Consider the following 26,794-nt stretch of genomic DNA (forward strand, 5'->3'; position numbering starts at 1 on the left):
ACCCAACAACAACAAAACAAACACAATTACTTATTGTGGCCTGCATATTCACAAGTAAAATAGCAAATGCAGATTAAGACTTTTTGTGCTGATCTGAAAATTGATCCGAGTTAGTCTGTGCTAGTCTGTTAAAACTGCATGATGTGAGTTGTCTGCCAGGGAAATCATGACACATGATTACATTTATGTTACAAGGTAGACAATCCTTTTTCATCATTGTGTATGCTGCCACTGAGTATAGAAGCGCAAAGCGATGTCCCTCTTTGGCTAACGTATTTTAAAGATGGCGGTACAACATGGCAGAATACATTTGAGCGTGTGATGTCAAAATTACGTAGATCTCACAACAAAGCAGAAACAAGAAGCATAACCGAGTTTGAGGGCAACCAGATGCCAAGACTCTCAGAGTGACTACAAGTCTCTCTTATAAACTTACTGGGTTAAGATTTTATGGTAAATGAAAGGCTTGATCCAAAGAAGTAGGTCTTCAAATCTTTGTGCAGACATTCTGAAGTATTCAAAGTCTTTCCCGCCTTCTCTTTGCCATTGTTTAACTTTTTCTATTTCTTCTAGTCCGTAGAAATAGCAAAGTCAGTAGCCTTTTAGTGTCGTGCCCACTACACGCAAATATAGATAGTTACAGTGCACCCATAACGTCACACTGTCGCACGACAGGTTGGGAGTGGAAAGTATACCGGACCGCTAAGTCGTTACCAGGCTCTGGTCTTTGAAAGGGGGTTTGTAGTTATCCATGTCCCAGAAATGCTTGTTACTAACTTAGCTCTGGGGAGTCATTCCTTATGTTCTTTTTTCCCCAGCATGTTCCCTTGGATCAGAAAGGCTCCGAAATCAGGGTAGCAGCTGTCGCCATGGTCCCGCTACACGTTCTGTGATGCCATGTTCAACTGCTACACCGCAGTGCCCTGCTACGTCCTGCTACGTCCTGCTACGTCCTGCTGTGCCTTGTAATGCCGCACAGCGTCCTGCTATGCCATGAACTACTACAAAGAACTGCTACAAACTACTAATTTTTTCTATTTTTGTTATTGCCACTCTTCATTCTAACCCCAACCGGCCCGTCAGATGCCGCCTACCAAGAGCCTGGGTTTGACCGAGGTTTCTGCCTAAAAGGAAGTTTTTCCTCGCCACTGTCGCACTGTTGCTTGCTCTGGAGGAAACTACTAGAACTGTTGGGTCCTTGTAAATTCTGGAGTGTGGTCTATCTGTAAAGTGTCTTGAGATAACTCTTGTTATGAATTGATACTATAAATAAAATTGAATTGAACTGAAAAATTTAAATAGTTAGTGATCTGTCTTCGTTTTATTTATTTATTTCATACAGGGACAGTGCATATTAATGTACATTTCTGTCAATATGCCAGAGTTAGCCAAAAGGTTATTTTTCATCTGTTGTCCCTAGACAGATTGTAACTCGTCACCCTAGAAACGTAAAATTAAATATTTACATAACAGCATAATTAACACATTAAACATTGGGTAAAAAGTACTACTATTAAAGTTAAATAAAAGAAAAGTTAAGTTAAATATACGTACACTAGAAACCTAGCTGACCAACAATCAGACAAGCATCAGACAAAGACGTAAACACATGCACACACACATTCCATTTATCGCACCGTTGTGACGAAAAGGAAGCTGAGCCAGAAGGCGAAGCTCTCAATCTACAGTCAGTTTTCGTTCCTACCCTCACCTATGGTCACAAAGGTTGGGTCATGACTGAAGGAACGAGATCCAGGGTGCAAGCGTCTGAAATTGGTTTCCTCAAGAGGGTGGCTGGCGTCTCCCTTAGAGATAGGGTGAGAAGCTCAGTCATCCGATAGGGGCTCGGAGTAGAGCTGCTGCTCTTTCATGTCAAAAGGAGCCAGTTGAGGTGGTTTGGGCATCTGGTAAGGATGCCTCCTGGGCGCCTCCCTAGGGAGGTGTTCCAGAAGGCCTTGGGGAAGACCCAGGACTAGGTGGAGAGATTATATCTCCAACCTGGCCTGGGAATGCCTCGGGAGCCCCCAGTCGGAGCTGGTTGTTGTGGCTCTGGAAAGGGAAGTTTAGGGTCCCCTGCTGGAACTGCTTCCCCCGCGACCCGATACCGGATAAGCGGATGTAGATGGATGGATGGATGGTTCCACTCATTGGCAGCTAGAACAGAAAAAGCTCTTTGGCCAAATACACTTTTCCTAAATGGAATGATACAATCTCCCCGTGCTGCACCTCTGGTTCTGCTCTGATCGGATGTACGAATGTTGACAAACTGAGCCCCCTCCAGACAGATTCATTACAGAGTCATTAGCTGAGAATTATTGTAGATTCTCAGAGTACAATTTTTTAGCATCTCTCACCACCTTGATAAACCTGTCTTTTGACTCTTTAAACCATAATAAAAGGGTACCCACATAAATAAAAGGATATCCATATACATTTGACCATAAAGTGTGCTTTTTCTAACCGATGATTACCAGCCGCTATAGTGATTTGTTTTCCAGTATTTTTTTGAATCTGTGTGTGTGTGTGTGTCATCATTACCAGGTGTTTATATGTCTGTGGCCAAGATTTGTCACTGTGATGGCATTGCAACCACCAAGAAACTTCACAGTTGTGTAGTTGAGATCAAAATGATGGTCAAGTTCAAAAATGGGTACGGTCCGAGCAACAGCCCTGTCCTGTGCAAGATACAGTCACAAATCTTGCTTTGCTGCTAAATAATAAAAGAATACATAAAGAACATTTATCAACAGTTATATAACAGTTATCTTAATTCTCTGGCACTGACCTGTTTGCATCGATGAAGGCCTCTCCTCCAGTGGTGCACTCATCTCCAGTTAGCATCTTGAAGGTGGTAGTCTTTCCGGCTCCATTTACTCCTAGCAGTCCAAAACACTCACCAGGCCGGACACCCAGACACAGTCGGTCCACTGCCAGGATATGACCCATCTTTCTGGATTTATACACCTAAACACATGCAAATATACAAACCATACAAGCAGTTAAGTAAGTAAAAACAACTTAACATTTCACATGTATGATTGTTGTTTTAACTGGCAGGTTAATTTACTCTCTTTCCATTGCTAGACACATTGCATGTATTTTCTAAATGTCGATGGGCTGTCTGTGTAAACCTTTGTCAGGTTCTCGATCTTCAGCATGTCGTTGTCAGCGTCTCCTTGCAACACTCTTCGTCTTTCACAAGCCACGTCTACATCATCATCGTCTATAGGCTGGCAGCTGACTGGCACCCTCCTAAACACACGCACACAACCTATTCCAGTTATATCTTTGTGTTCCTTTTTACCCACATGTAGTGACATCTTACATTTCCTAAAACATAACCTAACATTGTAAAGATTATCCAACAGTGCCTGGCACTGAAAGTGTGAGCTATTGTTTTTATAAAGCTTATTATTAGGTCTAAAATCTAAACTGTATTTTACCTACAACTTTATCAAAAGAAAAAGGTAAAAACAGAGTAATTTCTTGACCACAAGTACATTTGCTTTGTTCCTATTCAGGGAATAATTGGATACAATTGTTGTGTTTACTTCTTGGTTAGTTTGTGTTCAAACAACAACATTAAAGAGTGGTCCAAAAGTTGTTAACAAATGCCATGCGTGAGCAAGCTGTTCTCTCATTTGTCAGAGATGTTACCAGGAAGACTTTTCTTTTCTTAATTATGGAGAACCACCAATTGCCAGTTGTTTTCACTCTGTTTGTGGTTAATATACCAATGTTCATTCCAATAAAAAATATCCAGTTCCAGTGAGTATTTAGACTCTGACTAGAAAACAATGTCTTAACCCTTGTAATGTCTTCACTTTGGGGACCCTCTCGTATCCCTCAAGTCAAATTGACCCATGACTTATTTGGGGTTTTCAAAACAATTCTGAAATAAAAACTTAAAACTTCAAAATCTATTACCAAATATTGTCTTTATCTCAATTTCAAACATTTGAGATAACATACAGTATATATTTAGGGAATGCAATCAGTCTCTATTAGAACACAATTAAAACCGTAAGTGGGATTCGTTTTTTGTCATAAGGTTATGATTCATGTTAAAAATCCGCTATGTGATCATTGTTATCTTGGAAAAAACATAAGTGGTCATATCCAGAATAATTTTCAGAACTGCATCTTTTTTTTTTTTTTTTTTAACTTTTAATATTTTTTACTTTAGTTACTCTAATTCTGAGGGAGTGACCTGACACCTCGCCTCACACACTCAAAACACACAACACTCACGTAGGTTTCCTAAGGAAGTTGTACTGGCACAGGATGGTAATGACAAAGCCAACAAAGCCTTCTATTGTCATGGCAACTAGTCCTCGGGTCACAATGTCCCACTCAAATGGAGACTTCATCTTGTCAAACTGACCTGAAAACACAAATTCACAATAACTTATATCTGCTGTACTTTAATCTCAAAAATAAAATGTTATTGAATTACACTTTGTTTCGGCCTACTTTAACCCTCCCATCCCCGAACAATTTGTGTTTTTCAAACTTATTAGGGTAAGTGTTTTTTGTTTGGCAATCTTTTAGGAGCTGAAAAAATCGAATTCTCCAAATTACGTCCGTCCGTGAATTACGTCTGAGTAGAACCAACCGACGTTATTTAAAAAAGGGTTAGTTAAAAAACCATTAGTGGATAAAAACTTGCATTGTACATGTCATCTTCGAAAATTTGCAATAAATCAACCATTTGCATTATCAAGAGGCTGTAAAATGCATAAAATATATTTCAGCTTTATGGGGCTCTATGTTTTTTTTTAACAATGAGATGCATAGCCATGTGATGAGAATTAATCCAATGCGTGACTGATACTGCAACGCAAAGCACCAAACCACAGCGCATAGTGTTATAGCGGTTGAAGAAGTATACTTGTCTTAAACAGAGGTGGAAGAAGTATACAGTTCCTTTATTTCAGTAAAAGTACAAATACTATACTGTAAAAAATGTTACTTAAATAAACGTATCATAAGGAAAATGTAGTTAAAGTATTAAATAAAAAGTACTCAATGCAAAACTAGTAACTAAAGCTGTTATATCAATATAGAGGAGTAAAAATTACAATATTTCTCTCTGAAAAGTAGTGGCAGTAGAAAGTGGCATGAAAAGAAAAGGCTTGAGTATATGTACCATGAATTTATACTTAAGTACAGTACTTAAATAATACAATACTTCAGTATTTAAGTAAATGTACTTCATTACATTCCACCACTGGTCTTAAGTTTGTAAAAATGTAAATAATTCTTTGTGTGAATTATGTAAAAATTCGGAAATTCTTTTTTTCCATCCATCCATCTTCGACCGCTTATCCGGTGTCGGGTCGCGGGGGCAGCAGCTCCAGTAGGGGGCCCCAAACTTCCCTTTCCCGAGCCACATCAACCAGCTCCGACTGGGGGATCCCGAGGCGTTCCCAGGCCAGGTTGGAGATATAATCTCTCCACCTACTCCTGGGTCTTCCCCGGGGCCTCCTCCCAGCTGGACGTGCCTGGAACACCTCCCTAGGGAGGCGCCCAGGAGGCATCCTTACCAGATGCCCGAACCACCTCAACTGGCTCCTTTCGACGCGAAGGAGCAGCGGCTCTACTCCGAGCTCCTCTCGGATGACTGTGCTTCTCACCCTATCTCTAAGGGAGACGCCAGCCACCCTCCTGAGGAAACCCATTTCGGCCGCTTGTACACTGGATCTCGTTCTTTCGTCATGACCCAGCCTTCATGACCATAGGTGAGGGTAGGAACGAAAATTGCCCGTAGATCGAGAGCTTTGCCTTCTGGCTCAGCTCTCTTTTCGTCACAACGGTGCGATAAACAGAATGTAATACCGCACCAGCTGCTCCGATTCTCCGACCAATCTCACGCTCCATAGTCCCCTCACTCGCGAACAAGACCCCAAGGTACTTAAACTCCTTCACTTGGGGTAAGGACTCACTCCCTACCCGAAGAAAGCACTCCATCGGTTTCCTGCTGAGAACCATGGCCTCAGATTTAGAGGTGCTGATCCTCATCCCAGCCGCTTCACACTCGGCTGCGAACCAATCCAGAGAGTGCTGAAGGTCTCAGACCGATGACACCATCAGGACCACATCATCTGCAAAAAGCAGCGATGAGATCCTAAGCCCACCGAACTGCAACCCCTCCCCGCCCCGACTACGCCTCGATATCCTGTCCATAAATATTATAAACAGGATTGGTGACAAAGCGCAGCCCTGGCGGAGGCCAACCCTCACCTGGAACGAGTCCGACTTACTGCCGAGAACCCGGACACAGCTCTCGCTTTGGTCATACAGAGATTGGATGGCCCTAAGAAGGGACCCCCTCACTCCACACTCCCGCAGCACCTCCCACAGTTTCTCCCGGGGGACCCGGTCATACGCCTTCTCCAGATCCACAAAACACATGTAGACTGGTTGGGCATACTCCCAGGCTCCCTCCAGGATCCTTGCGAGAGTAAAGATCTGGTCCGTTGTTCCACGACCAGGACGGAATCCGCATTGTTCCTCTTCAATCAGAGGTTCGACTATCGGCCGAACCCTCCTTTCCAGCACCTTGGAGTAGACTTTACCAGGGAGGCTGAGAAGTGTGATACCCCTGTAATTGGCACACACCCTCTGGTCCCCCTTTTTGAAGAGGGGAACCACCACCCCAGTCTGCCACTCCTTCGGCACTGTCCCAGACTTCCACGCAATGTTGAAGAGGCGTGTCAACCAAGACAGCCCCTCCACACCCAGAGCCTTCAGCATTTCTGGACGGATCTCATCAATCCCTGGGGCTTTGCCGCTGTGGAGTTGTTTGACTACCTCAGCGACCTCCACCAGGGAAATTGACGATAATCCCCCATCATCCTCCATCTCTGCCTCCACCACAGAGGACATCAGCTGGATTTAGGAGTTCCTCAAAGTGCTCCTTCCACCGCTCTATTACCTCCCCAGTTGAGGTCAACAACGTCCCATCCTTACTGTATACAGCTTGGATGAGTCCCCGCTTCCCCCTCCTGAGGTGGCGAACGGTTTTCCAGAAGCACCTTGGTGCCGACCAAAAGTCCTTCTCCATGTCTTCTCCGAACTTCTCCCACACCCGCTGCTTTGCCTCTGCCACGGCAGAGGCTGCAGCCCTTCGGGCCCGTCGGTACCTTGCAACTGCGTCCGGAGTCCTCCGGGATAACATATCCCGGAAGGACTCCTTCTTCAGTCGGACGGCTTCCCTGACCACCGGTGTCCACCAGGGTGTTCGTGGGTTACCGCCCCTTGAAGCACCTAAGACCCTAAGACCACAGCTCCCCGCCGCAGCTTCAGCAATGGAAACTTTGAACATTGATGGTGATCAGTTGACAGCTCTGCCCCTCTCTTCACCCGAGTGTCCAAAACATACGGCCTCAGATCAGATGAAACGATTATAAAATCGATCATTGACCTTTGGCCTAGGGTGCTCTGGTACCACGTACACTTATGAGCATCCCTATGTTCAAACATGGTGTTTGTTATGGACAATCCATGACTAGCACAGAAGTCCAACAACAAACAACCACTCTGATTCAGATCAGGGAGGCCGTTCCTCCCAATCACGCCTCTCCAAGTATCTCCATCATTGCCCACGTGTGCGTTGAAGTCCCCCAGCAGAACTATGGAGTCCCCTACTGGAGCCCCATACAGGACTCCATTCAAGGTCTCCAAGAAGGCCGAATACTCTGAACTCCTGTTTGGTGCATATGCACAAACAACAGTCAGAGTTTTCCCCCCCATCACCCGCAGGCGTAGGGAGGCGACCCTCTCGTCCACCGGGGTAAACTCCAACGCAGCGGCGCTCAGCCGGGGGCTTGTGAGTATCCCCACACCCGCCCGGCGCCTCACACCCTGGGCAACTCCGGAGTAGGACAGAGTCCAACCCCTATCCAGGAGTACGGTTCCAGAACCGAGACTGTGCGTAGAGGTAAGCCCCACCAGATCTAACTGGTAACGCTCCACCTCCCGCACAAGTTCCGGCTCCTTCCCCCACAGAGAGGTGACGTTCCACGTCCCCAGAGCCAGCCTCTGCCGCCCGGGTCTGGTCCGTCGAGGCCCCTGACCTTCGCCGCCACCCATATGGCAGCGCACCCGACCCCAGCGGTTCCTCCCACAGGTGGTGAGCCCATCTTTTTTTCCTGTATTGTATATACACATTGTTATGGTTTGGTATTTTGTCCTCGCGATTGTGTTATTTTTGGTTTTGTTATGTTTTAGTACTTGGTTGGTCCCTTGTCTTGTCTAGTTGTAGTTTTCTGTCTTATGGTCTCTTGTGAGTTTCTTAATGTTCTGTTTCCTGTTTTATTTTGATAGTCTGGTTTTCTGTGCTGTCTTGTCTTTAGTTTTACTTTCTGGGTTTTCCCACTTTTGTGATTACCTGATGTCTTCCACCTGTTTCCCAGCCCTGGTGTCACCTGCCTCTTGTTATTGCATTACCCTGTTAAATCAGTCTTTGTCTTCCCCTTGTCCTTTGTCAGATTATTTTGTGTCTGTTTGTTGGATGTCCCCGTGTCAATGTGTATTTCTCTGCCTGTTCCCTGATTTTTCCCTCAGTCCCAGTTGCTCTTGTTTCTTTGTTTTTTACCATCTATTTTTGGACACCTTCTGTTTTTTTCTGGATTTTGGTTGTGGAATAAAGCTCTTAAACTTAAACTTCCACCTGCTCTCCTGCATTTGGGTCCACCATTCCCTGCACCCATAACAGGTTTACTCTTGTGTAAATGTTCCGTTATCTGATTCAACTGTTTTTCTATTTATCAGTAGTATAAGGCTGGAAATAATTGTGTCAACAAATCTTGAAAAAAGATCCAAACCAACAATGAATTAGCAAAGACGAGAGACACTGTTGGTGATCCAAAATAGTGTTGTGGATGTCGTCCAGATTTGCTTTGAGCTTGGTGAACTCTGTGTTGAATTCCACCAGCAACCATGGATTGTACTTGGTAAGTATAGCAGTTACCATGGCCACGACGGTGCTCTTTGTCGAGTCATCCTTCTTTTGCTGTTTTAAGGGTGGAAAGGTGCTGCTGATTATTTAATTATGTAATGACCGACAGCTACAGACAGAGCATTGAAGTATTAAGGGACCAACACATTGGTGGTTTAGTTTTTTTAAAGGGATTTGTTGGCAATAACACTATAGAAATACTGTATATAAAATTACACAATGCTAATAACAAGGTTTCATTTAATATGAAAATATATTATATTAAAATATTTAACCCCAACCGGCCCGTCAGACACCGCCTACCAAGAGCCTGGGTCTGACCGAGGTTTCTGCCTAAAAGGAAGTTTTTCCTCGCCACTGTCGCGCTGTTGCTTGCTCTGGAGGAAACTAGAACTGTTGGGTCCTTGTAAATTCTGGAGTGTGGTCTATCTGTAAAGTGTCTTGAGATAACTCTTGTTATGAATTGATACTATAAATAAAATTGAATTGAATTGAATTGAATATATCTGTATATAAGTAGATGTAGCACAGGTGATATTGTATTTTTCTTCTATAATGGAAATCTGAGGATACAATCCTTCATTAAAGGCAGCTAAATGTGAAATTTAATGACACACAATGTTTTTTTGTTTTTCAGTGACGAAATTCACTGAAAAACAAAACTTGACAAAACTCTAAAGTCATCTAGTTTGCACTTGACAAATAGCACATAAATGATGTTCTTTTAATGACTTGTTTACCAAACACATATAATTATTTTGCATCACTTATTTAAAAGTGCATTCTTTAATTGTAGACTTGTCTACACCATTACATTTCAAATCAAGATTGGTGAGAGAACCTCAAGAAATTAGGAATAGAAGTAGCGAACCTCTTCTACATACTGTAATGTTTGTCAACATGGGACTATATCCTCATGGATCCATAGCTTAGAGATGAGTGTACCTATTTTAGCGTAGTATTCGTTGATGTACTCATTGTAGGCCATCTCCATCAGGCCATGGCCCAGGTTGTAGTTGGGGAAGATAAGGAAACAGGACTTCAGGTAACTGTTGACTTTTTTCAGATCCTGGAGGAGATGAAAATAGTGACATCCAAAAAATGTCCAAAGGCCACAACTGATACTCATGCAGAAAAAAAGCAAACAGGTCTATTGCACAATGTTCTAAATCTATTTAGTAGGCTTTATGTTTAGATATATATATTTTTTAAATACGTGGCAGAGATGATGATTCTGACTGATCCATCAAATCTCTAATCTTTATTCCTTTTTAAATCCCCAAAATAGGTTTAATAAGAGTCAAACTGACCTTATCATGTTCAAAGAGCTGGAGTAGGAAAGTAGCAACAGTTGCAGTGATGCCTATGAAGAGGTTGATGACTATGAGGAACACGTAGGCTGTACTGGGCACTTCAAACCAGAAGGATGCTGGGTACATGATGGGAGTGATGGACCACCTGGAAGGAAGAGCACTGTTCCTGAGCAAAATCACTGAGGAAGTCCAAAGCTTCAGGACATGAGAGACAAAAAGAAACTGCAGAAGACTCAATAATGTTTTTCAGGTTACATCAAAAACATTATGCAATAATTACATTTACATTTAAGTAGTCAGAGGTCTTTGAAACATCATTCTATACAGGTAATTTTGAATTCCACATTAGTGATAGTGACTGTATCAAAAGCCACAGCCAGCACTGCTACTGTTTTTCTAGATTGCATATGCAGGGAGTTCATTAATTAGTGGCGAGTGTGGTCTGCAGATGAGTTTCTTTCCCAATTTTCTCGTAGAGAAACATAAAGAGATATGTCTTAAATATTATCCGTCCAAGCACCAAAATGGCGCCGCGTGAGTGGCAGCTCTTTACAGTAGCTCTGCATTCTTCAACATCTTTTTTAGTGTTTTAACGGTGTTTTTGTTCTTCTTTGCTATTTTTTCGTTGTCACATCAACATCTTAGGCAAGTGGGCAGCTATCGATGTTCATATTGTTACATTCGTAGCTTGTCTCTTGCTGTTTTCGGAACTTTTTGGTACGGCTATGGGAAACTCATCCAACAAAGCACCCCACTCATTGACGGCCCCATTGTTCTACACCCGGGATCAGCTGTTAGCCCTGCGCCACACACCCCTTCTCTGTGCGGAGCAGCAGGAGATTTCGAAGGAGTTACGGAGGAGGAGAAGAAGGAGCAGAGCGGGTGTGAAGCGCAGGGAGCGGAAAAGACGGTATAAACCATGTTTACCGTCTGTCATCATGGGGAACATTAGATCTCTCACCAACAAGATGGAAGAGCTGACAGCACTGACCCGACTGCAGACAGAGTACCGGGAATGCAGCCTTGTGTGTTTCACCGAGACGTGGCTGTGTGAACTTTCTCCCGACACACACGACACCTTGGATGGTTTCAAACTTTTGCGAGCGGACAGGAAAGCAACGGAGAGCGGTAAGAAGAAGGGAGGGGGGATTGCTGTGTTTGTGAACGATAGGTGGTGCCACCCGGGACACATCAGTGTGAAGGAGCAACTCTGTACCAGAGACTTGGAGCTGTTAGCTGTTAGCATGCGGCCATATTACCTCCCGAGGGAGTTCTCACAGGTTATCGCTGTGACCATGTACACCCCCCCTCGGCGGTCGCTGCTGCAGCTACAGATCAGATTCAAACTGTCGTGTCTCGACTTCAAAACCAGCACCCCCATTCCCTCCTCTTCATCTCTGGGGACTTCAATCATGCTTCCCTGTCCTCTGCTCTCCCCACCTTCACCCAGTATGTTAATTGCCACACCAGAGGCGTCACAACTTTGGATTTACTGTATGCTAACATCAAAGACGCATACACCTCATCCCCCCTCCCCCCCTCGGCCGCTCGGATCACAATGATCCCGGACGGCATCAGCCCAAGTCTCCTCAGGGACTGTGCTGACCAGTTCTGTGGTGTGTTCAGGCACTTATTCAACCTGAGCCTGAGCCTAGAGGAGGTCCCAGCTCTGTGGAAGACCTCCTGTATGGTTCCGGTACCGAAGTCGCCGCGCCTCAAAGAGCCAAACCACTTCAGGCCTGTTGCCTTGACCTCTCACCTGATGAAGACCATGGAGAGGATCATCATCGTCACCTTCGACCCCTGGTGGGTACACAGCTGGACCCCCTGCAGTTTGCTTACCAGCCTGGGATTCGAGTGGACGACGCAGTAATCTACCTGCTGCACAGATTGATGCTCCACCTGGAGAACAGCGGGAGCACTGTGAGAGTCATGTTTTTTGACTTCTCCAGTGCTTTCAACACCATCCAGCCTTCGCTGCTCAAAGTGAAGATGGAGAGTGCCGGAGTGGACCAACACCTGGATGCAAGGACTACGGACTACCTCACCAACAGACCACAGTATGTGAGGCTCCATCACTGTTTGTCTGACGTTGTGCACTGCAGCACAGGTGCCCCTCAGGGTACGGTGCTCTCCCCCTTCCTTTTCACCCTCTATACCTCAGACTACACACACAACACCACCCACTGCCACATCCAGAAGTTCTCCGATGACACAGCCGTTGCTGGTTGTGTTTCTGAGGGGAACGACCTGGAATACAGGACGGTCATCAGGGACTTTGTCAGCTGGTGTGAGATCAACCAGCTTCAGCTTAACACCAGCAAGACAAAGGAGATGATCGTCGACTTCAGGAGGAAAACATCCCCTTTCTCACCGGTGAGCATCCAGGGATTGGACATTGAGGTAGTGGAGAGCTACAAATTCCTGGGTGTTCACCTGAACAATAAACTGAACTGGACTGATAACACCCATGCTCTATACAAGAAGCGCCAGAGTCGCCTCCATCTGCTGAGGAGACTCAGGTTCTTTGGAGTGTGCAGGACTCTCCTCAGGACTTTTTATGACTCTGTAGTGGCCTCTGCCATCCTTTATGCTGTGGTCTGTTGGACACAACACTGTGGGGTCCCTGAGCAGCTCCTGCAGCAGCAGATTGATATACCCACGGTGTAAGAAGGAGAGGTACCGCAGGTCATTCACCCCAGCCGCTGTCAGACTCTACAACACCTGCACTACCTGATAATGTTGTAGTTTCTGTTACTGTTTTTCATTTAATCCACACACTCTCTGTATATCTTTATCTGTATTTATATTTTTCGATTACAAGTACTTACTTTTTCAATATTATTTTTTGGTCACATGTGAATATAACTTATATTATGGTTACTTACTTTTGCTTATTACTTTAATTACATATTCAATTTAATTTTAAAGTCACTTACTTACACTGCAATATTGTTTTTTTTTGTACTATGGCAACCGCATTTTACTTTCCAAAACCTTTATTTGACGCCACTTTACTTCAGTCTACCTTCTTCTCATAGTCTACTGTTTGCCTGTTTTTCTTGTGTTTACTTGTTTGTTTGTTTGTTTTTTTGCTGTTATTGTTGAGAATGCTACTGTAACAAAGGAATTTCCCTGCTGTGGGATGAATAAAGTATTATCTTATCTTATCTAGTGGTTGCATGGCAGTTTCTTTAACTTGGAGCCAAAACTACTGTTTATATCACCAAAAATCATAGTGAGCAGAATGTTCAGTTAAAAGGTATCCTGGCTTCTCTCCATACAGTTACATATTCCATTTGTACGGGGACTGACCCACTGGGTCAGTGGATGTGGATGTTACTTTAAGACACACCGCTACGTGGCCCATGCCTGGGAATAAAAAGCCCAGGTGTGCATGGGTTCACTAATTAACATTGATTGGAATACTATCCAAGGGACTTGCCCTGGAGAAATAGTCTCTTTACTTAGAAAACCAAGGTTATCATATACGTTATTATAGGAATTTTCGAGCGGTTATTTTTACTCTATTATACTTGGCGGTAATTTCAATTGTAGATCCTCTTTTAGACAGATCCTCTACTAACCCCAGTGCAGTAAGTATATCATCTTGTTTTATTCAAGCCTTTCTTGCCAATCATGGTGGATGTGATGTGTGGTGCTCTTTACACCCACAAGATTAAGAATTCTCATTTTCCTCAGCATACATGTCTATCATATGTATACTAGAGTTGACTATTTCTTTCTTGATAACCAACTTGTACCCCTGGTGCATTCCTGTGACTATCATAGTATTGTAATTTCTGACCAGTCCATATTTCTCTGGCCTTGTTCCTTCCAGATCTCCCTCAAAAGAGTAGGCAGTGGCAATTCAACTGTGCTTTTGGATGATAAGTGTATTTATCAAAGGAGAGATAGCCATTTTTCTTTCTACTAATATATCCCCTGAAACATCTAGCTTGATCGTACGGGATGCCCGTAAGGCTTACCCCAGGGGGCAGATTTTATCTTACACTCCTAAAATAAAGCGGCAATTCAATAAAGAGCATTTAGATCTAGCTCATCAAATTAGAGAGATGGACAAGAAATATGTGCAAACCCAAAATCCAACTCTTAATAAAAGACAAGTAGAATTCAAAACCAAATTCGACCTTCTCACTACTCACTCAATTGAATGCATACTTTGAAAAAAATAAAGCCGCATACATATTGAGATAAAACTGACAAATTACTTTCGAATCAACTTAAAGCTGCCAAAGCAAGACAGAAAAATCTGCACACTTGATGGCCAGAACATTTCAGATCACTAGCAAATTAATGATGCTATTAGAGATTTTTATTCACAGCTTTATACTTCAAAATCTAAACTGAAATATGCTGTGAGGTACTGCTTGACTTTCTGAGCAGTCTCAATATTCCTAAACTTTCATTCGATTTTAAGGAAAGATTATAAGAACCTATATCACGGGCAGAAACAGCTTCAGCCATTTCTTCAGTGCAATCAGGCAAATTTTCGGGCCCTGAAGGCTTTCCGGACTTTTTCTGTCCTCCTTTCCCCCAGATGTGTTCTGTTCTATCTGAATCATATAGACAAGGCTCTCTCACTCTGATTGCCAAAAAAGGTAAAGATCAAACCGAATGCACCTCCTACTCTGCTTCTGAGGTGTCCCTGAGTGTCTTGTTTCAATTGATGCAGAAAAAGCATTTGATTGCGTTTAGTAGGTCTATCTTTGGGCGGTCCTTGACAAATTTGGTTTTGGAACAAACTATTTTATGGGTCAAGTTACTATACTCTCATCTTATAGCCTCAGTCTGGACTAATTCCCAGTTGTCAAACACAATTCAAGCCGTGGTTCTTAACAACCTGCCATCTAAAATTGAAAAACAACAAGCTCTCATACTTGTGCATTTTAGTTACAATGAGAATCTTTCCAAAGGGAACTTTGTCAGTCTGTTAAATCAGATTAAACAAACGCTAACATAGCGGTCACCTCTGCCCATGGCTTTTGTCAGACAGATTAACTTAATCCAAATGGCCATTCTACCAACATTTTTGTACCTTTTTAGGCCTTACCTGTGTTTATCCCCAGGTCCTTCTTTGACCAGCTTGACTCAATTCTTTCTTCATATACGTACAGTATATGGAATAAGGAATTTTGGTGAACTGACCCTTTACGTAAAATCTGCAGTGAGAACACTTAACCAAAGTGTGTGTGTGTGTGTGTGTGTGTGTAGAGTCAGATGTCTCACCCGTAGAGAAGAAAGAGTGAGAGGACAGCAGGGAAGTTAGTTGGGGAGGTGTAGGCCGGCAGGTCAAACACAAACAGAATGATAACACAGCATGTGGCAGGTACCAGGTAGTTCAGCTGCAGAAAAATGATGATGAGAGAAAAGAACATGTTCAGAACATTGCATTATTTCACCTTTACATCCCCAGCCCTTTATCCAGTCACACATAGTGTATCCTCCTCACCATGTCCCATATGTAATTTGACAACCAGTAGATGATAGGGTCACATCCGCTGACAAACTGTAGGTGTTTGGCCTTCGTTGATTTCTCTGCAACCAAGAAAACCACAAAGCTTGCTGGCACGAAGGACATAGCTACAATAATGAAGATGGCAATCACCACGTCTGTTCCCTGGAGCCTGGAGATACAGGGGGGAGAGAGAGAAAGAATGAGGGGAGGGGAGGGGTGGGGGGGGATGAATCTTTCCAGAATGAGTATATAATTCTGAATTCAGGGCTAAAAGTTAACTTGGAAAAACCTTTATGACACCAAAAGAGGTAATCATAGATCATAGTCCAACGACCCGGAAAACTATCTACAGTCCCTGACAAAAGTCTTGTCGCTTGTGTACAAATTGACCTGAAGTGCCACTGAAATATATTTCTAATCAAGATTTATTTACAAGAAATGGCTCATTTTAATCCCAACAGCTTTTGTAATAATGTTTCAGTGCAAAAAGAAACTGTCAAAAAGTATTCTAATATTCACAGCTTGGTAAAGCCCATTGAGTCAATTTTTGCAAAAACATAAGTGTTGTCGCCTTGTCATATGAGCTTCACCTGTGAAAAACAATGGATCAATTAGGTCTCAGGTGTGTATAAAAACAACCCCAGTACACTAGACCTTCACATCAACTGCAACTAGACATCTGCAAACATACCTAAGATTCACCCTGAGACTGAAGTTTTGATTATCAAGAGGCTGAAGACCAGATCCACTGCTGATGTGGCAGACACCTTCAATGTGTCTCAGCGTCAAGTACAGAGGATTAAAAAACATTTGAAGACACTGGAGATGTTTTTGACAAGCCCAGGTCAGGCAGACCCCGCAAGACAACTGCTCGAGAGGACCGTTTGTTGGCTCGAAAAATCCAAGGCCAGCCCATTTTCCACTGCAGCAGAGCTCCACCAGACCTGGTCCCCTGAAGTCCCTGTGTCAACCACAACGGTTTGTCGGATTCTGTCTTGAAATGGCCTCCATGGTCGAATCAGTGCCCAGAAGCCAGCACTAAACAAAAGACAATTGAAAAACCGTGTGGCATTTGCCAAGGCCCACAGCCTGCTAAAAGGATGGACGCTGGAGAAGTGGAAGAAAGTGGATTTTTCAGATGAATCTTCTGTTGAATTACACCACAGTTGCCGCAAATATTGCAGGAGACCTACTGAAGCCGGCATGGATCCACGATTCACCCAGAAAACAGTGAAGTTTGGTGGCGGAAAAATCATGGTCTGGGGTTACATCCAGTATGGGGTGTGCAAGAGATCTGCAGGGTGGAAGGCAACATCAATAGTCTCAAATACCAAGAAGTCTTAGCTACCTCTTATATTCCCAACCATAAAAGAGGCCAAATTCTCCAGCAGGATGGTGCTCCATCGCATACTTCCATCTCCACTTCAAAGTTCCTCAAGGCAAAGAAGATCAAGATGCTCCAGGATTGTCCGGCCCAGTCACCAGACATGAACATCATTGAGCACGTGTGGGGTAGGATGAAAGAGGAAGCATGGAAGACCAAACCAAAGAATATTGATGAACTCTGGGAGGCATGCAAGACTGCTTTCCTAGCTATTGCTGATGACTTCATCAATATGAATCCTTGCCAAACCGCATGGATGCAGTCCTTCAAGCTCATGGAAGTCATACAAGATATTACATTTGAATCTCACAGCACCACTATTTAATTTGCTGACATATTTTAGTATTTGTAGTAAATTTGTTCAATTTATGTATAGGCAACAAAACTTTTGTCATGCCAAAATTTGACCTTTCTGTCTTGTTTAAATAATAAAATAATAAATCTTTTTTTAGTGAAACTAATTTATTTCAAATGTAAATGTGCTGTATTTATATAGCGCTTTTCTAGTCTTTACGACTACTCAAAGCGCTTTTACATCTACAGGATACATTCACCATTCACACACATTCATACACTGTGGCCGAGGCTGCCGTACAAGGTGCCACCTGCTCATCAGATAAACATTCATACACATTCACACTCCGATGCGCAGCACCGGGGACAACTCGGGGTTCAGTGTCTTGCCCAAGGACACTTCAACATGGGACTACAGGACCAGGGATTGACAGACAACCGCTCTACCACTGAGCCACAGCCGCCCCATTTCCCACTGAGCCACAGCCGCCCCATTTCATTTCATTTCATTTCATTTCAAGACTTTTGTCAGGGACTGTAATCACAAGAAACACGTCAGATTTTTTTTGTGATGTCTGTGTGTTCCCAGATCTAAGATATTGGTTATTTTTATAGTAGCGATTATCACATTTACAAAATAAGCTTTAAGTTGTAATAACGCCTTTTAAAGGTCCAATATGTAATATATTTACTGTAATAAATCCAAAAATGACCCCATTGCGTCATTAAATATTTAGGACTCATGCTAAGTTGAAATACTATATTTTCTGACAACAATGCTAATGCCAGCATTTTCTCCTTTTGAAATTCCATTGTTTTGGCCCGTGTGTTGTTATAAACTGCCCAGTTTGACAGCCAGGCCGGGTTGCCAAATCTACCTGTAAAAACGTAAACCCAGCGCAATACAGCTGTAACGTTAGTACAGCCATGAAAGCAGCCAACAAACAGGATCAACAAAAATAGATTCTACCCGACCTGAAAAAAATAGCATGTTTCTAACAATGGTGAGTTATTTTAAGCCAAGAGAGGGGGTCTGTAATTCGGGCTGTGAGTTTGCAGTGTGTTTAACGATTTTTGCCATAATTCTAAGACAATAAAGTGTATTCAGTTGGGTGGAGAGGACGGAAAGGTTGTGTTATGTCTAGCATAATTCTAAGCCGGGGGACAGTGTCTGTTTGGCGAGTGGAGAGGACGGAGTGATTGTTGTGTTTTCAGCGGTCACTACTGTATTTCTAAGCCTAGAACGTGTGTCTGTCCTTTGGCTGGCGAGGACAGCATGGTTGTTGTGTTTCAAGCGGTCACATACAAAATTCTAAGCCAATAAAATTGTGCCATCAGTTTGGTACAGTGCTCCGCATGCTCTAACGTTAGCTACTCCGCTGTGCTGTAAAAATTGACTGTAAATATTAATGGACAACCCATCCGGTTCGGTGAAGTGCTGCAATAGCGGAAACCTGAATTCTATCTGAACCTCTAGCAGAGGGCCGACATGTGCAATTGCAAAAGGAGGTTGGTTTCTGTAGAGCCTACAAGAAAGTGACCCACTTCTCACTTGATTTATTACCTCAATAAACATTTTCATAATGAGTTTATGGTCTCAATTGCTGGTTTTAAGTTTTCTGCAACATACTGTAGAATTAAAATATAAAACAGGGGGTGTTTTAGGGCGTGGTTATGATGGTATTGCCAGTGAAAGTGTGTAACGTAATGTAGAGTGTAAGGGCTCCTCCCTCACTCCTCCCTCTCGTCTAAAATTGTCACATCCACAACCAGGATGGCAGCGTCTGTAACGGCATACTCGACAACTCATAGCAAATCTCCACAAACCAATGGGTGACGTCACACATGGTTGGCACCTGGCTGTGAAGTAATGTTTGGCTATGTGAGACAAATATCTAGCAACTTACAGGTAGTCCAAAGAGAGGCTGGCACTGGTTCGATTCATTGGGTGGTTTGTCACTGTGAAACCTGCAAAACACATACACATAACACAACAACGTAGTTTCTGTAGATGACAATAACCAAAGGCAGGAGCTAGTCCAATACTATTTTTTTTTTAAATTTTAATCTGTTTATTGATCCCCAATGGGGAAATTACAATTTACACTCTGTGTCCACACTTTGTTAGTAATCACACACAGTCCTGAACTACACACACACACACATGCTCAGGATCTATACATGCACTAATGGAGAGATGTCAGAGTGAGTGGGCTGCCAGCTGAACCAGCGCCCTGAGCTGAGCGGTTGGGGGGGTACGGTGCATTGCCTCCCCAACAAACCACACTCCCTACTTTTAGGTCCACACGGGGACTTGAACCAGTGACTTGAATCCGGTTCCCAACCCAACTCCCTATGGACTGAGCTACTGCCACCACAAATACTACAACTTTTTTAAACAACATTGTCAAGTAATTGGCATGAACCGGGGAGACACGTTCATATCTTCAAATTTAAATGTACTCTTATGTAATTACCATAGGCAGCGGGGTTGCCCTTGGATGCAGGCAGGTTGGCACGCAGGATGGCATTGTTGAGGACATTCAGATAAGTCGGCATGCTGTGGTAACCTTTGTTGTTGTACAGAACCTAGACACAAGCGGTTGCTCTGTCAGTGGTTGTTAATACTGTATTTGTGCACTTCTTTTGTATGTTCAGAGAGCCAGTCTCACCTGAGCTGATCTACGAACTGCAATCTTGCGAACCATTGTAGGTATTTTTCTCCCAAAGGATGGTGGGATTGATTTCTGGATGTTCCCCACTGTTAAACCACCATATCTGTTAAAAACAAAGTCAGGGTACAAAATAGTGAAACAAAATGGTCAAAATGTAGTTATAGAACCGAGTTAAAGGAACAGTCCAACATTTGGGGAAATATGCGCTATTATGAGCATCCTGGCATTGTCTTGGGTTTCAGCACCACTGTAAGGAATCTCAGACTTCAATGCACATGAAACAAACTTTCTTTTAGGACTGCTTTTCTACACCTGCAGAAAACATTTAAAAAATGAGGCCTGTCTCACACAGACACAGCACCCCTTCTCAACTCTGCTTCTCTTTATGGACGTCAGATTCATCTACCAAGCCTTTGTAAGCAGGATCAGGGTTGCCTTAGACAAGCCGTTACTTATGCTGCTACAGGTTAAGACTGCCAAGGGACTTCCTTTTACACACTGAGCTCCTTTTTCCTCCTCTTTCTCCCTCTCCATATATATGCATTCATTTCCCATAATCTTTATGCTTTCTCACCTTGCCATGGTCCTGCTCGACAGCCACTGCTACTGCTATTATTATCATTAGTCATAGTTATTAATTTTTTGTTTTTTTAATTTTCATTTTTGTTAATAGGTGTCCAACCCCAGGCTGTAAGAATTAATTTTTTTTGCTATTTTTCTTCTCCGGCAACCGCCTAAACCGTAACTGGTGGGGGCGTACCATTTTCAAGACTGGTCCAAAACTCCACAAGGACTTCAGGAACAACAATTAACCCATTTCTACCACAAGGTGGCGCTCTAGCCAAAAAAAACATGTTTGGCCCTACAACTCCCAAACCGTATAGTGCATATTCAAAAGAACATGTATCCTTGTGTTCCCTAGATCCAACTGAATCGCCTGACATAGGCCCCAACTATTTCCACCTAGACTTTTATGCGTGAAAAGTCGCAATTTATCTACCTACTTTGCCTAACTCCTCCTAGACCGTGTGACTGATCTGCACGAAACTATGAAAACACCAACAAGTTTATATCTCATGAACGGCGATAACACTTCATTATAACCATCATTAATAGATGGTGAATTGATAGTTAATTTTCTTTAGTTAATTGTCATTTAACTGTTAGTAAACAGTAATTTGACTGTTAAACATTTTAAATATAATTAATAATGTTAACTAATTATCAATAGTGCTAAAAAATAACAGTTTATTGTTACACACATATATATTCCTCATATACTATCTTAGGTATTGGGTAATGATTAAAAAAAAATTGTAAACCTTTAAGAAACCATTTTTAAAACATTTATAAACATTACATAGATAGATGGACCAGATATCCCTAACACTTTGTTAAGGGTTACTAGTTGGTTTATAAACTGTCTATAAACAGTGTCTGGATGGTTATTATAAAGTTGCAACAGATGACTATAATGACCTTGTTAAATACTTAAGAAATACTTTGTAAACTATCTATAAACATTATTTATATAGTTAATACTTTGTCTGTGGTTATTAGTTGGTTTTTAAACTGTCCATAAACAGTGTCAGGATGATATTTATAAAGTTGCAACATATAAAAAATGATGTATAAAAATGATATGTTTACACATACACACACACACACACACACACACACACACACACACACACACACACACACACACACACACACACACACACACAGAGTTACCAGGCACTTACTAACCAAACTATGACTATGACTGTTTTTAGACGGTTTACAAACCAACTAGTAACCCTTAACAAAGCGTTAGGAATATCTGGTCCATCTAAGAAATGTTTATAGATTTTTTTTAAATGGTTTCTTAAAGGTTTACAAAAATGTTTAATCATTACCTAATATCTGATATTGTATATGAGGGATATAATGTGTTTATCCATAAAACTGTAAATTTACAGAAATACTAATATTTTATTAATTATAATTGAATTGCTTGTTAACAGTAAATGACAGTTTGCTGACAGTTAAATGACAATTAACTAAAGATTAATGAACTATCAATTTACCATCTATTAATGATGGTTGTTATAAAGTGTTACCAGTGGCGTTATGTGTTTTTGCCTTTAACACACATCACACATTAAAAACCCGTACATACACATGTTCACTTGATCAAGCTGAATCTGATGATGCAGGCCACGCCAGTTTCTGCTAATAAGTTTTTTTGCAATAACGCACAATGCGCAAAACCAACCTTTCTGAACTCCTCCTAGGCAGTGCAAACGATCTACACGAAACCTGGTACGTAGCATCTACAGATGGCCCTGACAAAAAGATATCAAAATTTTTTTGCTACGTTAAAGTATGCGCATTTGACAACCAAGCAAATTTTCCTAGCTAGCTACCAAACACATATCTCGGCCAAATGAAATGTTATTAACAAAAGTGTAATGGCCAATTTGGCTATTTACGTTTGTTATGTGGGTAGTGTGTGTGTGTGCAGTAGGTCTGCGTGAGTGGTTTGTTGTCACGTCACCTGCACACCTGTGTCTTGGTGCTAATTGGGGATTATTAAGGAAATCACAGGTGAGGTGGAAGGGAAATCTGGATCCGGGAAGCCACACAGTTTTTCAACCTCAGCTGTGTGAGAGTAATGTTTTAAGATCTCGTCGTTCTCGGCTTTTAATCACTCAAGTCATTCTTATTGTATGTGCTTTTATCTAAACTTTTTGTACAATAAAGGATTAACGATACGACAACTGCAGACCTCATTATTTGCACCAGCAAGAGTTGGAAAGGGCTTCAGATTTCACCCAGTGGCAGTATCAGTGGACAGATTGTCACCACATTTTGTTGAAAAACTAGCTTCATAAGACGGAACAACTGAATTTTCAAGAGGAAGGACAGCGCCGCGCTTCACTCATTCCGCATCAGCTGATTCCACTCACTTGGACTGCAATACAGCCTGCGCAAAGCACCGCAGAAGAATCACGGTAGGACAAAATTAGAATTGTTACAAGCTGTGTGGAAGAGATTGGCCTTCTCATAAAAGGGATACAGGTACATCCTGCTACAATTCTTAATAATGCTTTCAGCAGTTCTGCTAAATCGATATCAAAATGAGTGACTTGTCTGCAGCTGTGAATCAAAGTGAAACGGAAAATGAACGTGGTAAAAGATCGGTCAAACTAACGGCCAAAGCACTGGAATTACAAATAATATCCAATCAAAAGGAAAGGAATTCCGGAATAAAGAAACTATATAAACTAACAAAGGAAGTTAAGCAATTGATGCTTTCAAAGGGAAATGTGTCTGAGGTGCAAACAAAGTATGAAATGTGTTTGAAACTTTGTGTGTAAACTGAACAGTTGCATAATTTATTGAAACAATGGCTACCTATGTCAAAACAAAATGAATGGTTTGAAACCCAAATGCACAGAAATAAAGAAATAATACAAAACATGGAAACGTGGTTGCTTGACAAAGGGAGTAATTATGATGATGATGATGATGACGATGACGCTGCACTAAACAAAACTGTTCTTAAACTTGCACCAGTCACAACTGTGGTCACTGATGGTATTGGTCCAGGGGACAGTGTTTCTAATGTTGGTTTCAAAAAAGGCTCATCAACTGGCCAGTACAGTCATAGGTCTTCAAGGGCTTTAACTTCCTCTGCATGCCTAAAAGCAGAGGTGGAAAGGGTTGCTCTCATGGCTAAGGCAGCTGCCCTTAAAGAAAAAAATGAGCTGGACGCACATCCGACAGAAAAAGGAATTGCTGGACTTGCAATGTCAAATTGCTGTTCAAACTGCAAAGGTTAATGTGTACAGAGGTTCTGATGTGCAGAGCTCTAGGGCTCACTCAGATGGAATAAATTCTTATCTGAAAAGTTCTAAACGTAAATATTCACTCAGACACTCTGTTATGGAATTGGTTCCACAATGTTCAAATCATCAGTTTAATCATTCACTTATAGGAGGCGGCAGTGCTGCAGTGCAGCTTCAAAGCCACATTGGGTGGTCAGACTTTGACATTGGAAGACATTGACACCGCTGAAAGGGCCATTATTCAGTACTGCCAAATAGGGATGAGCCGAGTACTCGGCTGAAACGAGTATCCGGTACGGATAAAGCACTTTTGCCGAGTACAAGTATTATCCGAGTAATGCGAGTCAATATCTGTACTCGGATTCAATGAAATTCTCCATTGACTGTGTCTCCGTTCTGTGATAGGCTAGTCACAGTGCCAGTCACAACGCCTCTCCCTTACACTATTCTGTGATAGGCTAGTCCCAGCGCCCCTCCCCTACACTATTCTGTGATTGGCTAGTCCCAGCGCCCCTCCCTACACAGACAGACTCCTTCTGTTGCTGAGTGCCGCTCCGCTCACTCGCACACGGGACAGGGAGAAGTGAACAGCTCTCTCCCCTTCTGGTCCGCGGGGATTTTTCTGTTAACATTTAGGGTTTCTTCAAGCTTCAGGTTTATTTTATATTTCAGTTTGAACTAGTACCTAGTAACCAGGAGACTTCTGGTAGCGTGGGGTTGGTTCAGACATAGTGCTTGGTAGAATGGGACTCGGGTTGCATCTCTGCCGTCGGAGTTTTTTTTATTTTAATTTTTTTTAAATTGCCTGCTGGCTCTAACCAGTTTGTTTCAGTGTCTGAAACTTTCTTGCTGTGTTTTATAAAAAAAATAAAAGGCAGTTGCAGTAAAAATAAATAATATTAAAAATTAAGATACACACACAAACACATTCCAACCCCCCGCCCCCCCCCCCTCTCTTTGTTTTTCTATCTCTCTCTCTATCTCTTTGTTTCTCTCTCTCTCTTTGTTTCTCTCTCTCTCTCTCTTTGTTTCTCTCTCTCTCTCTCTCTCTATATATACATACAAATATCTTACTCACTCACAGGCACGGACACTCACACATACCTGGTGGGAAAATAAAAAAGAACCAATAAAAAAAAAATTGATCACACTGATAATAGTAAAATTAAAAGTTAAAAAAATAAAGTTATATTATTGAGTATGAAAACTCTTGTACATTACATTTCACTTAATAATTGCAACCACATTGCTGTATTTATTGTTGCAAAACTTGTTATATACTGTAGGCCTATATAGTTTGTTACCATGACAACACCATTGATCTGAAGCTTGATGCTGTCATGTAAATAGTTTTCTAATCAGCAATAAATATAACAATTTCTGATCAACTCATATCAATTGCATGCTTAAATAACATACCGGTTAAAGCCCCGCACATTTCAAGAGAACCCGACACACTTCCGGGTTAAATCTGGCCACTTTCGGTTTAGGCCCCGCCCACTCAGAGTACGGATCCGGATACAGATAATTCATGTGGTAAACAGATACAGATACAGATACAGATAATGCTGTACTCGCTCATCCCTACTGCCAAATGGAGAAGTTTAACGATGAAATAGCTGCATTGAAAAGTGGAACATCTGGAGTTAAGAAAAGTAGTCAGATTTACAAACTTGAAAGAAAAGATTCTCTCTTCCTGTGTTATTTGCAGACGCTATAGGGGAAAGCTGGGTGACCAAAAGATGTCAGATTTACCAAGGGAAAGACTCCAACCAGAACAAGTGGCATTATCAGTGGACAGATTGCCACTACAAAAAGACTTTAGATTCTTGCTCATGGTCCGACTACAATACTGTAAAAAATACGGCAAAGGTTGGCCATTAGGGGGCACTTTAATCAACGTTAATTTGTTTTGGCCAATAACTCAATTCATTTAAAATGGGAAATTTGCGATTGCAATATCTCTGCCACAGTAAATGCTATCAACAACAAACTTGTGATGCTTATTCGGCATGCCACTCTGAGGATCTGGATAAGATTTGGCAAAGATAGGCCATTAAGGGGCTCTGTAGCCAACGTAGAACAGTTTCGGCCCTTGTACTCACTAAATGTTAATGGGATATTTACAAGGGCAACGTACCGCAAGATACTGTACTCACACCTCTAGATATTTCCTGACGTTTGCATCCCCACAGTTACTGGACTGGTCCAAAACTGCGCAAGGACCTCAGGCGCAACAATTGACTTCCACAGGTGGCCCATAGGTGGCATAGCAGAAAAAAATGTGTTTGGCCCTATAACTCCAAAACCGTACATCACACATTCAAAAACCATATATCCTTGTATTCCCTGGATTCAGATAAATCTCCCAATATAGGCCACGCCCATTTCCTTTTATACGCAAAAAAATCACACTTTATCACCCTACCTTGATAAATTCCTCCAAGCCCGTCCAACCAATCTGCATGAAACTTGGTAAATATCATTTCAGGACCAACTTGACAAAAAGTTATTAAAAAGTTAAGTTATAGCCATTCACCATTTACAGACATTGTGGTCAAAACTGCAGTACAAGGTGCCACCTGCTCATCAGATAAACACACACTCACATACACTCCAATGCGCAGCCATGGGGGCAACTCAGGGTTCAGTGTCTTGCCCACGAACACCGGACACCGAGTCAGGGATTGAGCCACCAACCTTCCGTTTGGCAGGCAACTGCAGTACCTAGGTACACTAGGTGATGCTATACTGCGTTTTTGCCTTTAACTCCCACATGTTACAAATCCTTAGATCCACATATTCTTTGAATTAGTCTTAATCTGATGATATAGGCCACGCCCATTTCCGCTAA

General features: G+C 42.3%; 1 protein-coding gene across 6 annotated transcripts in view; it reads right to left on the minus strand.

The window, feature by feature from the left end:
• Positions 1-2,785: 2,785 nt before the first annotated feature.
• Positions 2,786-26,794, minus strand: part of abca2 (ATP-binding cassette, sub-family A (ABC1), member 2) — a gene marked incomplete at its 3' end in the record, with an annotated part of 152,895 nt that continues 128,886 nt past the window's right edge. For all 6 annotated transcript variants that reach the window (XM_032507550.1, XM_032507551.1, XM_032507552.1 and 3 more), the window contains 10 exon segments: positions 2,786-2,964; positions 3,132-3,252; positions 4,252-4,384; positions 9,908-10,031; positions 10,273-10,420; positions 15,526-15,641; positions 15,749-15,923; positions 19,340-19,400; positions 19,910-20,021; positions 20,105-20,210. In XM_032507550.1, coding sequence (XP_032363441.1) covers positions 2,786-2,964; positions 3,132-3,252; positions 4,252-4,384; positions 9,908-10,031; positions 10,273-10,420; positions 15,526-15,641; positions 15,749-15,923; positions 19,340-19,400; positions 19,910-20,021; positions 20,105-20,210 — 1,275 coding nt within the window.

This window comes from Etheostoma spectabile, unplaced genomic scaffold (genome assembly GCF_008692095.1).
Source record: "Etheostoma spectabile isolate EspeVRDwgs_2016 unplaced genomic scaffold, UIUC_Espe_1.0 scaffold00003242, whole genome shotgun sequence".
NCBI classification, from domain to species: Eukaryota; Metazoa; Chordata; class Actinopteri; order Perciformes; family Percidae; genus Etheostoma; species Etheostoma spectabile.